General features: G+C 35.7%; 1 protein-coding gene across 2 annotated transcripts in view; it reads right to left on the minus strand.

Moving 5' to 3' along the window:
• The window catches only part of TAOK3 (TAO kinase 3), a 172,014-nt gene that overhangs the window by 38,907 nt on the left and 118,960 nt on the right, over positions 1-14,147 (minus strand). For both annotated transcript variants that reach the window (XM_063086061.1, XM_063086060.1), the window contains 2 exons: positions 5,669-5,836; positions 3,041-3,247 (listed from right to left, as the gene is read on the minus strand). In XM_063086061.1, coding sequence (XP_062942131.1) covers positions 3,041-3,247; positions 5,669-5,836 — 375 coding nt within the window. The remainder of the gene's footprint in view (positions 1-3,040; positions 3,248-5,668; positions 5,837-14,147) is intronic.

Raw genomic sequence — 14,147 nt, forward strand, 5'->3', positions numbered from 1 at the left:
TCATTCAAGTTTACACCCTTCCCAGGTTGCCCATATTCAACAACTGATTTAGGTGGGGGTATCATGGCCCAGCTATTTCTGCCCAGCTTGGACAACTCTGAAGGGCCGTTTTGGCTCCGGAGCTCTCTGTGGGGTTGGTTGAGGCTGCTGTTGGGCCTGCATTTTATTCAGCTTTGTCCTCTGCCCAGTGCTGCTTCCTTCTCCTCCCTCCCACAAGTGAACTTCCTAATATGAAAAAAAAAAAAAAAAAAAAAAATCCTGCAGGGCTACCCTGTCCCAGCTCTGCATCCTGGAAAATCCAACCTGTGACACATATGTTATCCATACCTACACGTAATAGAGTGTAGTTACCATCTCATCTGCATGGAGAAGGGACTAACTGGGGCAGTGGCTTTCAGAAAAAAACCCTTCTTCAAGGCAAATCTTAAGTGGAATCCAAATATATCACATAGGAGATAAAAGTAGACCCTGCCTGGGTGACACTGTGGGTAAGAACTACTTCTTTAAAGATTACAAGAATAGAAGCACAGAATTTTAGACCTGGAAGGGACCTTAGAAATTTTAATTTTAAGATTTCTTTTTAAAAAATTTTAATTTTACAGATGGAGAAACAGAGGCCCAGAGAGGTTTGTGACTTATCCAAAGTAAAATAAAACGAACAGTGGCAGATAGAGCTATAAACTAGTTTAATCATCCTACAGTCCACTATATAAAATTTTCTATTAAGAGTTTAAGATCCTATTTTATTTATATTCCCAACTGAAAAAGTTTTAGGAACTTGAGTAAACCAATAAATATAAAGTTTCTAAATAACTTTTTATTTCTATTGTGGTTAAAGATCACATATTCTAAAGCTTAGGTATGGGGACTAAATGGATTTCATGAAGAATTACCATATTTAACATTAAGTTTTGATATATATTCTATTTTTATAGCCTGCTTATATTTTCAAGTAAACTCATTCAAAGTTTTACTTGCAAATGTGTTTCAATTCCCTTCCATTACATTTTCTTTATAGATTTCATCACGAAATAAAAATACATCATATAACAAATTCTTCCTGACGTGTATTTTTTTGTGGATCACACACAACTTCCTTCTATTTCAGAATGTTAATTATATCTATTCTTCTTAAGTGATTATATCAGGGAGAGAAAAGTATTAAAAGACCCATATTATCACAATATAGGTCTACAACAGAACACCAAAATTAAAATTAAAACCCCCAGTGAGTTCTAGACCAGAGTCTTCTATCTTGCTGATTATGCAAATAGTATCTTTCCTCTAATTCTGAGTGCTCACCTGAGAAGGCCTGGATTACACAAAGATCCAGCTGAATTCCTCCTTTTTTATTCCCTATACCCATGGAGCCCCAGAGGTAATAGAAAGGAAAGAGCCAGACATGTCAGCAACCATGATGATATAGCTCCCTCTAAAAAGAGAGCCCAGAAAAACCTTCTTTTCTACTTTTCAAATACATGACCACTTGCTTGTGTCCCAAAGGAAGCCAGCTAGCAATGCTGAACTCTGTAGATTTCTGCATCTGATATCCCTCCTTTCCTCAAACTGCTTCCATGGCTTCCTGATAATCTGGGTCGTTACTACCTCTCTGGTCCCAATTCACTGTTCACATAGCTCACCAAGCTCTAACCTCTCTGGCCTTTTTCCTCTTCCTTGAACATACAAAGCTCTTTGCTGTCTCAGGGCCTTTGTACTTATTGCTTTCTGATTCACCCCCACCTCTCACCCCAAGCTAGCTGGCTTCTACTTGTCTTTGAAGTTTTAGCTTAAATAACACTTCATCAGGTAGGCTTTCCATTACTCCCTGCTAGATTAAGTCCCTATTTTACTCAGAACAAGTTTCATTATTAATTACATAGTTATTTGTGTGATTATTTGCTTAATCTCCCCCACAGATAAAAAACTCTGTGAAGGTACCATATCTGTTTTATTTCCTCTGCATCTACAGAGTCTACCATAGTTCCTGGCACATAGCAGAGGTACCAATAAATATTTGCTTGAATAAATGAATAAGTTCATCAGTTCCAGAAAAAAAAAAAGTGTATCCATCCTCTATTCACGACTGGGCACTAATATATTTTCTCCTGCCCTTCTTCTTTCCTGTTCAATTTCTTTTCCTCCCAAGAAAAAAGCACAACCAATAGAAGTCTAAGTAAAAAAATTCTTAAACATGCGCTCTCACTGGAATTACAATGTGATCACTGCCACTCATTAAAATAAGTATATATATTCCTCACATATACCTAATAAGGAAAAAATTGTAAGGGATCCTTTTCTATAATTCCGTAATAACTGGATTGTTTACCTAAGGTGTCTCAAAACACTTGTGGAGAATTCCTATATAGAAATATTGATAATTCTGTAAAATATTCATCTGATAGAAATTGCTTTGAAAGAAGCTTTGCAATTTTTTTCAAAAAGTATTTCAACTTATGAATCATGATAGGCTTGTATGAAATGAGAATCTTTAATTGGAAAAGTAAACCAAAATAAAAACCAGACGTACTCATTCAAAAGTCAGAATATTCAAGCTGGCTAGCTTTAGAAGAATTGTAAACAATAAATCCAAGAAAAAGCAGAGAAGAGTAGAAATTGTTTCAAAACAAATAGTATGCTGAGAATATAGATTAAGAAACATACTTCTGAAAAAGCATACTTCTAAGCAGGAATGATCAACAGCTTATGCTCAGGAAACTTTGAAGGTCTGCAGTAATACGGTTATTGGTTTAGAGAAGGACTTACTGGATTCTTTGACTTGAAGATTTATAGATTCATTTACTTTTATTTATTGATGGTGGTGAACATCACAGAAACGAGAGAGGAAGATGAAGAAACAGGTGCAGACGCAGCCTGCATAGTTCTTCATTCTTTTCTACTGTAAGCAAATGGTCAAGTGCTAGGTTTAGTTCCACACTTCAGTTGCAAAAAGGTAACTTAGATGTCTGGAAGGTCAGGGACCCGAGCTGGCTTCGTGATGATTGACAAAGCCTAGCACTGTGAAGGGTACAATGAAACCTACCTTCTTGTGCACCACAGAGGAGCTGGAATTTATTGTGCTTTCATCATCGTGCATCATGACAAGTTCAGAGCTGCTCTCGTCCATGACCTCCTGCATGCTGTTCACACTGCTGCTCTGGCTGCCTGTGCTCACGGACATGCTTGGGATGGAATGGTTGCTGTCCAGGCTGTCCATTTCCCTGCTCAGGCTGGTTCCATGTTCACTGTCCTATAAAAAAGGGGACTGGGATTTAAAAAAATGACTGGAGATAAAGCGCCAATCCATTAACTAAGCTATTAAGCATACTCAATTTTGCAGTGCCAAGTTGCTTTTCTGCCAATCCGCAAAGATAAACTTTTTAGGTAGTGGCTCCACTATTCTCCCACCATTTTCAGATGTCTGAAACTCCCCTCTGTGCCTTCCCCAGGTGCCATTCTGGACAAGGGTCATAAGGCTCCACATGCTGCTATCCCAAGACTTTCATACACAACTATCATATTATCATATTGCTATTCAGGAAGCAGAATGAGGCCAGGTTAGTAAGAGACCTTCAAGAATAACAAGGTGGTAGAGAAGCACTACTGGCCACTGAAAAGGTGACCTCTAGGATATCTGCAAACCCAGCAGTGGTCACGTGAAACTAAAGTAGAGTGGAGAGAGTTTTCAGAGATTTGACAAGCAGTATGCTCCTCTGCAAGTCATTACTGAGTAACTTCATATCTAAGCAGGGATATTAATTCTACTGTCCTGGACAGGTAATTAAATTCTGCCTCCCTCAAGCAATTCTATCATGCTTACCTCTGTAATCTTATTAAATATATCTGTTAAATAATACTGGTATTCATTATCATTGGTCCAAAGACTACTATTTGAAAAGTGGTAAAACAATCAGAACATATAATTTATCCATCACAGTGTGATATCTTTTGATATAAGATTAAATAATATAATTAAATCAACTCAGCTACAAATAAACCCTGTTTTCAAAGAACCATACTACACATATACAACTTTAATAAACTGTTACTTAGCCATGGCAATATAAAAAATCACTGGGTAATGCAAAAATGATAGATAATACATTATATTTTTAATAGATTTATTTCCCAATGATTGCATTTCTCTACATGCAATCAAGAGATGTTATGGTTCAATTCAGTTTTTCACTTTTATAATTATTGATAAAATAACTTTCATTTTCTTTTATAATAAAAAGATAAAACACATTCATTCGTTATCCCTTTCTTCTTTTTTATCCAGTTTGAGAGGAAGAGGACTCCTTTGCCTTGTTCAAGACTAATTCCTGAATACTCTTGTTCTTATCCTATCCGCTGCCTAAGATCCTTCTTCTTTAACTACATCTGTTTCCTCTTTCTTCAATGCCTTTGTCCTGGCTCCCCCTCCTCTGCATATAAATATGAAGAGGGCTGCTCCATATTTATGGATCTCTCTATATGCTGACCTCTCTCACTTTTCCTTCTTGGCCAAATTTCTGAATCTTAAAATAAACTTTTGCTGTCTCCACTTTCTCATCTCCCATTTATTCCACAACCCGTGGTTATCTACTATCCCTAGTATATACCTAGTCCTGTGAAATTGCTTTTACTTAGGTCTTCAAAGATGTCCTAATTGTAAAACCCAATTAACATCTTTTTTGGTCATTGTCTGACTGTATTGTGCTTCCCTCCTTGAAGCTGTGTACTCTCTTACCATCTGGGATGACTTTATCTCCTAGGTCTCCTTTTTCTTATGTGACATGGGCCCTCTTCTCATTCTCCATCCAGCTCCTTGACTTGCTATCATTTTAAAGCCCTTGACCCCGCAGCCAGCTACCCTTGCTGATATCTCCTTCCTGTGTTCTGGATTTGTATTCCCAACGTACTGCTAGTCATCACCATTCGGATGTCCCAAATGTTGCCTTTATTTTCTACCAGTTCTTTTTAAGTGCTTTGAATGAGAAACCAGGAAGTCATCTCTCCTTTGAAAACTTCCATCTGGATACTATGTCAGTACAATATGATGCCAGGACCTTAAACTCAAAAGCCACAAAACTGAAATCATCTTAAATCTGCTCTCTATTCCTGGTTCTTTTTCTCTGTTCTTGGTATTAACATACTCCTAGGCTCTCAGGCTCAAATGCTTATGGTCACCTCAAACTCTTCCTCATCTGTCACTTTCAGTGAGACGCTATGTACAAGTATAATCAAATCTACCTCTACAATGTTTCTCAAAGTGTTCCTTTTCCCCCATTTCATTGACACTGCCCTTATTATCCAGGATGTTGCCCATTCAAATCCATCTTACACTCCGTTGCCAGGATAATCCTCCTAAAGCACAACACTTTCCTGAGTCTAAAATGCCCTATGCCCATTTGTCAAAAACCACTAACATCACATCTCCCATGGATTTATGAATCCACCCAGCAAACTTATTTTCCTCCCACTGTGGACCCCTGCAATGGTGACATACTTCTCCAGCACTTTTCATATTCTGCTTTATATCAGTTATTTTACAAATGTCTCTTCTGCGACCCTGCATGTCTTGAGGCAGAGGGTGTCAATTATGTCTTTATTTTCATAGTGCCCAATCCAGAACTTTTTCCCCATAGTAGGCACTCTGTAAGTGCCTGCTGAAATAAACTGTACCTACTTCTTCATCCTCCTGTGACTCATTCAAGGGTCCATTTCGTGTTTCTTGGAAAAGTATTTTTTTCATTTTTCGGTACTGTAGGTTATCTAGCTCACGAACAGCATCTTTTGTCCTTTGTATGAGGTCAATGAGGACACGTAGTGGCCGGTCTCGTCGAACAAAGTCATGCTGATTGAGGAGGAGAAAAAACAAACTGATAAGGATGAAATACAGGTGTAAGATATAGATATAAAAGTAAACAGAGAACCATAAAACAATTCTACGGATTTTGCAGAAACAACAACATGTGATTTTCATGTCATGTATCCTCCTGTGTTGCAAAAATCTCATAAAGAATAATGGTTTTTGCTTCTTCCTCAAGCCCCACTTTGTGAACTGTCCTAGAGTTTACGTGAGCATTTTGTAAAAAATTGTATATATTTAAGGTATACAATATGATGTTTTGATATACAAGGCTAATCCGAAAAGTCCATCGAAAGATTTATATTATCTTTCAGTTCTATTTTTCTTTTTTTTCTTTTTTTTTGTCTTTTTCGTGACCAGCACTCAGCCAGTGAGTGCACCAGCCAGTCCTATATAGGATCCGAACCCGCCGCGGGAGCGTCGCCGCGCTCCCAGCGCCGCACTCTCCCGAGTGCGCCACGGGCTCGGCCCTCAGTTCTATTTTTCCATGAAGTTTTTGATATACTTGTACATATACACATGGTGAAATCATTACTACAGCCAAGCAAATTAACGTATCCATCATCTCACAGTTATATATATTTTTTGTAGCAAAAGTACCTAAAATCGATCTTAGCAAATTTACAGCATACAACACAATATTAACTATAATCCTCATACTGCACTTTAGATCTCTACATTTATTTATTCTATGTTACTGAAACTTTGTGTCCTTTGACCTCCATATTTCCATTCCTCATCCCCCCAATCACCTTTATACTCTCTATTTCTATGTATTTGAGTGTGGTTTCTTTTTTAGATTCCAAATATAAGTGAGATCATGCAGTATTTTTCTTCCTGTGTCTGGCTTATTTCACTTAGCATGTCCTCTAGTTTCGTCCATATTGTCATAAACGGCATGATCACCTTTTTAAAGGCTGAATAATACTCTATTGTGTATGCATACCACAATTTCTCTATCCTTTCATCCACCGATGGACACTTGGGTTGTTTCCGTATGTTGGCTATTATGAATTATGCTATGATAAACATGGAGGCACAGATATTTTTATGAAGTGCTGACTTCATTTCCTTTGGGTATATACCCAGTAGTGGGATTGCGGGATCTTATGGTAGTTCTATTTTTAATTTTTTGAGGAACCTCCATAATGTTTTCCACAATGGCTGCACCAGTCTACATTCCTACCAACAGTGTACAAGGATGTACACTTTCTCCACATGTGCCCATGCTTGTTATCTTGTCTTTTTGATATTAGCCATTCTAACAAGTATAAGGTGATCTCTCATTGCGGTTTTGATTTGCATTTCCCTGATGATTAGTGGGATTGAGAATCTTTTCATTTGGGAATTCTTGAGGCTTATTTTATCATACAAGTTATCATTTGAACTTCAAATAGTAGCAGGTACGCTTGTACTTTTCAGTCCTGAAACTATATAATAAGCAAAAGGGCTACAGAGTACAGTCTATTCTTGTTATAACCTGCCTCAATCCTCCTCCCCACCTCACACTACCCTTTGATAAACAGACTTGCGTATATTTTGTTTTCTATTTCTATGGTCACATAGGTATGCTTGAAAATAGGGCAGCTGTTCAATTTATGTGGAAGTCAGAATTCTGGCAACTTCATTTCTCTTTTAAAGAGTTGTATAACCAGAAATAAGGGAAAGGAGCCTCTCAGGAGTGGAAATAACTGCCCCAAAGTCCGTAAACTCTTCTTGGTATACTCAGCTTTCACTTTCAATGTGATCGTTAACACATATTCTGGTTTCCTGGTTTCTCAGCCGATAGCAGATTAGAAAGAGGGACTAAAAGTGAGGGAATAAAGGATTGAGAACTATTAGAGGTACAGTTATCTGTTGTAAAAAGAAGTGTCCTTTGTTAGTTCTCTGACAGCCTGACTAGTAGAAGACAGAGAAACTTCATAAGTAACACACCTATCAACCAAACAAATAAAAATGAACAAAGGTTTGTGGGCTATTTTGCAAAAGGGCAAATGCTACTTATGTCGCCCCTTTTATGCCCCCAGAGTTCATGAAACACTGCTGTTTCTAAGCCATCATGGACTGAAATTATGTTCAGTATGTTCTTTCTAAGAGGGCACAGAAGCACATCACATATTTCAGCAAGATTACTACAGAAAATAGTTAAAAGTGAGAGGAGGAAGTTGTGTTTTTTAAAGGACAAAGTTCAGTTATGTGGAAAATTCACTTATGTAAAATTATAATTTGAAGATATTGGGAAAATGAGATATAATGTAGTGGGCCTTAATGATGGAATGGATTTAATTCTTTTATAATTTAAACAGATATAAAAGAGGAGTAGGACTCTTCTGAGAAAACAATATACATGTCTTGAGTAGTTCTTCATCCTGACTTGCTGTCAGGGGAATTGTGGCTTTTGCTTTTGCTTTTATAAAATATCTCTTCTTCTGCAAAGAGTCCTTTCTGAAAGCGAAAGACCATTCCCAGAAGCGAGTGTAGCCTGCACATTTCAAGGATGAGAAAGAAAAGGAGAAAGTAAATCACTTTGCTATTCCAGCACTTGCAATTATATAAGTGCAAATCAGTTTTTGGTAAACTTTAAGCTATGACCTAGGATCACATAATTTTAGAGTGGGAATGTTTCTTAGACATTCTTTTTTTCAAGGTGAGGAAATTTAGGCCCTGAGAAGTTAAATGATTTCCACAGCTAATTAGTGGAAGGACCAGAACTGCAATTTACACTTTTTCGGGGGGGGGGGGGGTGTCTTCTGGTGTTCTAGTACCATAGTCCTCTTTCTAATACAGATTCAATCATGTCATTCATTGTGACAGATACTGTGTGCCACTTATCCCCCATTTCAACCTCTTTTCCTTGCCTTACTTTGCTTTAAGCACCAGAAAGTAAAGGAATTGAACTTAAGCCTTCTTTGCAGTTGCAGATAACAAGGTGCCCAAGTTCTGGCCAATGAGAGATAGGCAGAAGTCCCTAAGGAAGGCTTAGTTTTCTAGAATAAAAAAGCAAGGCACATGAGAAGGTGTTTTAACCCTTGCCTTTTCCCTTTCTTCCTGCCTGGAACAAAGACTTGAGTCCCTGTAAGGTAACAGTCATTTTGTGACAAAGAAGATAAAAGATAAGAATGGTGAAGTAGGAAGACAGAAGGAGCTTGGGTCAGAAAGACATTGCTGAGCTGCTTACAGCTCTGAACTGCTTACACTCCCTCCTTTTCCTATGTCCTGGACTTCTTATTACATGAGATAATTAAACCTGTACCTGTTTAAGCCTTTTTAAAGCTGATATATTCAACATCTTAAAAATATCTCACTGCCTCTTAGATTAAGTCTGACCTTTTACAGCCAGGTTCCTGCTTGTATTTCAAGGTTCAAATCTAGTCATTCCTACTCTTTCTTTCTATTTAATGCATAGTACATTCTAGATAATGTACATACATTAGAATGTAATAGTACATTCTAGATAATGTACATGCGTTTCACACCAATGTGCCTTTGCTCATGTTCTTCTCTCTGCTTGCAATCCCATCTCCTCTCTGTTCTCTAAACTCCTACAATTAAAAGATGACCAGATCCTTTTAAAAGAATAATCTTATTGTTCTTAAAAATATGTTTACTTTGAACATTCAAATAATACAGAAAAATATATAAGAAAAAATCACTCCAAATTCCACCATCTAGAAATAAATGTTGTTAAATTATGGAATATCATTTTAGATGTCATCTCTCTTTCTTTCTCTCTCAGAACAATACTAGATATCTAGTAATAAATTTACATGAAAATCTTATCGTACATGCTAATTTTAAGTATACCTTAAGTATAAATTAAGGTATACTTGAATTTAACAGAATTAGAAGAGACTAAAGTAAAATAATTGCATAACTTTAGTTATAATTTCTTCACCAAAAGAGTTATTTGTTCCTAAATGATCCACTAATATTAAGGGAAAAAAGACTATGAAAAACTTTAAGAGACAGGAGTTACCTTTGGGTTTTTTTTAAACTATATATTTCAATTTGAGAAATATTATTGACCATCTACTCTGAAAGATAGGAAAGTTAGTACACTTACATTTCTTTCCTGCCTCTAGTTTTTTCCGGTTACATTATTATTTTTATATTGCCAATGTTTATAACATTTACTTTCTATTCTTTAACCATTTCAATACTTTTTACCTTAGTTCTATATTTAAATGGATTCAGTGTGAAAGTGACATCTTAATGTCAGGAAGAAAATATGAGGAAGAGATGGTTTATTGAAAAATAGTTGGGAATAACAAGATAGCCAACTGGGAAGAAAAAGTTGGATTCTTACTTAATTCCTTATATCAAATTTCTGCATGACTCCTTCCCCCCAAAAAGCCCAGCATAAAGAATGTCAAAATAGAAATAGGAAAAATATACTTGAAAGATGTACTATAAATATGGAAAAAATAACAACCCAATAAACAACTGGGCAGAGATCACAGAAAAGGCAGTAAGAATGTCTTTTCAACATATGAAAGATGCTCAACCTCTCTCATAATGAGAAATACAAATTAAAACTACAGAAAAAAAAAGTTTTTCACTGATCTCACTAGCAAAGTTCAAAAAGTTTTGGTATCCATACTTTGTTATTGGGACTGTAAATTAGTGTAACTCCTTTGAATGGCAACTTGGCAATATCTATTTAAAATCCATGTTCCCTTTGATGAGCAATTCCACTTCTAGGAATTTATTCTTCAGATATCCTTATACAGGTACAAAACGACATATATACATACAAGGATATTCATTTCAGCACAGTTTTTTTTTTAAAGACACAAAGTCATTAGCATGTTAAAACAATCACACCAAAAAAAAGTATACAGATTTTAAAAAAGCCACAGATGATACAAGAAAATAGCATTCAGCACAGTTTGTAATAGCAAAAGATTGGAAACACCCTAAATGTGTTCATCTGTTGGTGTTGTAGTCACCTGAGAATATTATGGGATCATTATAAAGAATGAGGTAGCTCCGCATAGAGTAATATGGAACAATATCTTAAAGACATTATAAAATTTAAAAAAAAAAATCAAGGTTCAACAGTTTTTATAGTGTGCTACCATTTGTGCAAAAATAAAAAGAATATTTACTTTTACATGCATAAAATATTTCTGGAAGGACATGCAAAAAATTGGTGACAACGGTTGCTAACTCTAGAGAGGGGCCTGGAATGCAAAGATTTACTTTTCAAGTTCTAATTTCTACTATATTTTTACCCTTTGAAATTTGCATTACTTATTCAAAATGAAGAACGCATAGTCTCTTTCGCCATGTAAAATAAATAAATAAATAAATATTTTGGGGAGGCCAATTAAATTCAGTATTCATCACCAGTCCTTTTACCAGTTTCGTCAGTCCCTAATTCATTCTGCTTTCCTGTCTTCCTTTTTTCCTTCCTTCCACCTTCCCTCTTTGTTTTTCTTCATTTTTGTTTTATCTCTAGTTTGGCTGGATTTTATTACTGAGCAATTTTTTAAAGAAAAGCTCAGAAGGGTTGCATTTCCTAAATTTGTGAGGCTTGAAAATGTCAGCTGACTTTATAATTGAAGAGCACCTTGGCTGGATCACAAATTCTTGGTTTACATTTTCTTTTCCTTCAACTCTGCAAATATTTGTTCTATTGTTTTCTCGGTTAGAGTGTTTCTGAAGAGGTATGTCTGGAAGATAACTGGTTTTTCCACCCCAAAATAAACTTTTTCGATCTGTTTGTATAAATCTTTCTTTATCCTTAGTGTTCAGGAACTTCACCAAGATATGATTTATTGATCACTAAAGATCAGTTTCACTGTCCCCTCTCTTCAGTGCTCTGCTTAAATATTATCTCCCTAAAAGGCCTCCCCTAACTCCTTTTCTAAAACAGCAACACCTGTCACTCTTGATCCTTACCGATTTATTCTTCTGCAAAGAATTTACCACCACCTGGCATTATATCATATATTTATTTATTTTCTTACTCCCACATTAGAACATGAGTTCCACAAAGGGTAGTGAGTATCTTTTTCTTGTGTATTACTGTATTCTCAGTGTTTAGAATAGTGCTTGACACACAGTAGACAATCAGTAAATATTTGTTGAATAGATAGTGGGTCTATTTGATTTGTCTTACCAAATCAAATCAAAGAAAGATCTAAATATTTATTTCCAGAAAAGTTTTCTCCTGGTATATCTCTAAATATCTTCTGCTCCATGTGTTTTGTTTTCTTTTTCAGGAATAATAGGTTGGCATATATAAAATCTCCTTTGTCTTCCACATGTATTATATTCTCAAGAATCACCGTTAGAACTTTTATTTTTTGCACTTAATTTTGTTTTATTTCCTTAAGCCTATCCACCTTTAGAAACACCCTAAATGGATCGATTTACTTTATTAGTTTGTTGCTTAAAATATGATTAACCTGTTATTATTTTTTCTCTTCCATTTCTTTCTTTACCTCTGTGTTAAAAAGCTGCGTCTTAACCAACTGCGCTAACCAGACAGCCCCCACTTGCTTTTTATATCCTTTTAAGGTCCATAGCCCTACAATTTTATCATTAAATCCTTGTAATATCTTTTTTTTTTTTTTTTTTTTTTTGTCTTTTTCGTGACCAGCACCCAGCCAGTGAGTGCACCGGCCATTCCTATATAGGATCCGAACCCGCGGCAGGAGCGTCGCCGCGCTCCCAGCGCTGCACCCTCCCGAGTGCGCCACGGGCTCGCCCGAATCCTTGTAATATCTTATTTGAGAGTTTCTTCCTCTTAATATAAATACAGCTCAAATTTACTAATTTTTTTCCCCTTTATGGCAGTGCTTTTTGTGTACTGTTTTTTGCTTGTTCGTTTTTTTTACTCTTTGCCTATTTCAAAGTAATAAAGATATTGTCTTGTGTTTCTGGTGTTTTGTTCTGGTTACTATTTTTCCCTACAGAAATGTGGAGCTGTTGCTAAGGAATGCAAAGTGGGTCACATGTAGAACACGTGACATCTCTGCAACACAGGAGAACAAGGTGGGGACCATTGCCCTGTTGCTTCTGTTACCATATTCCTATGGCTGGTTACTCACAAATAGAAAAAACTTACTTTTAATTAGAAAACTAGTTGGCTTCAGGAACACTCAAAGCCAGAAAATAACAGAAAAACGTTTACAGAGTTGAGGGAAAAAAACAAAAATGTAAACCAAGAATTTGTGATCGAGCCAAGGTGTTCTTCAATTATAAAGGCAGCTGACATTTTTAAGCTTTACAAATTTAGGCAATATAACCCTTTTGAGTTTTTCCTAAAAAATGTTTTCTTTTTCCTTTTCCAATCTGTCTTCTTTTTGTATTGTATCTGCTAAGGCCTCTAGTACTATGTTTAATAGAAGTAATCATAGCTAACATTCTTGTTGTTTTTTCCTCCTGATATTTAAGGAAATATTTTTAATATTTCATAGTTGAATATTATGTGTGCTGTAGGTATTTTAAGATAATTCTTCAGGTTAAGGAACTATTATCTTTCATTCCTATTTTGTTACTTTGTACCATGAATGGCACTGGCATTGAATTTTATCAAATGTATTACCTATATTCACTGAAAAAATTATATATATACATACATGAGTGTGTATAAATTTTTTGAATCCCTTAATGTGGTAAATTACATTAATAGGTTTCATAATGTTGAAGCAATCTTGAATTCTTGGATTAAAATTTATTTGCTCATGAAATAACAAAAAAACTGCTCAGTAACAAAATCTAGCCATTCTAGAGATGAAACAAACAAAAAAGACTGAAAAAACATAAATACAGAAAAAAGGCTAAAGAAATATGGATTATCCTGTGCCAAATAAAAGATATTTACATTGTAAAAGATTACCACATACTACACCAATGTTGATAAAAAACATCACCTATGAATAAAGTCTATAGAAAATATTACATGAAAAGAGATGCTAAAGAATCTGATGTTTAAATCAAATTAATGCAGTTAACATGATAGTCTTCTCACTAACATGTATGACATGATGTTATTTAAATGTCTGCTTTATAGTTATCACATATCTCCATGGCCTGCAGATTTGGCAACAACAACCTAATCAAAAACCCAGAGTTGGCATTTGAACCACTCTCAGACTGTCCGGAGAATACTGTATTAGAGTTCATACAGATGTTAGTCATAGGAACACTACAATAATGATGAGAGCAAGAAGGAGAAAAATTCTTTGTTATAAGGCAAAAAAGGAGGGGAAGGAAAAAAAAAAAAAAGAAAAGATAGGGAAAAAACTATCTGCAGGGAATAGCACGTACATTGCGATAATCTTGC

This window comes from Cynocephalus volans, chromosome 2 (genome assembly GCF_027409185.1).
Source record: "Cynocephalus volans isolate mCynVol1 chromosome 2, mCynVol1.pri, whole genome shotgun sequence".
Classification (NCBI taxonomy): Eukaryota; Metazoa; Chordata; class Mammalia; order Dermoptera; family Cynocephalidae; genus Cynocephalus; species Cynocephalus volans.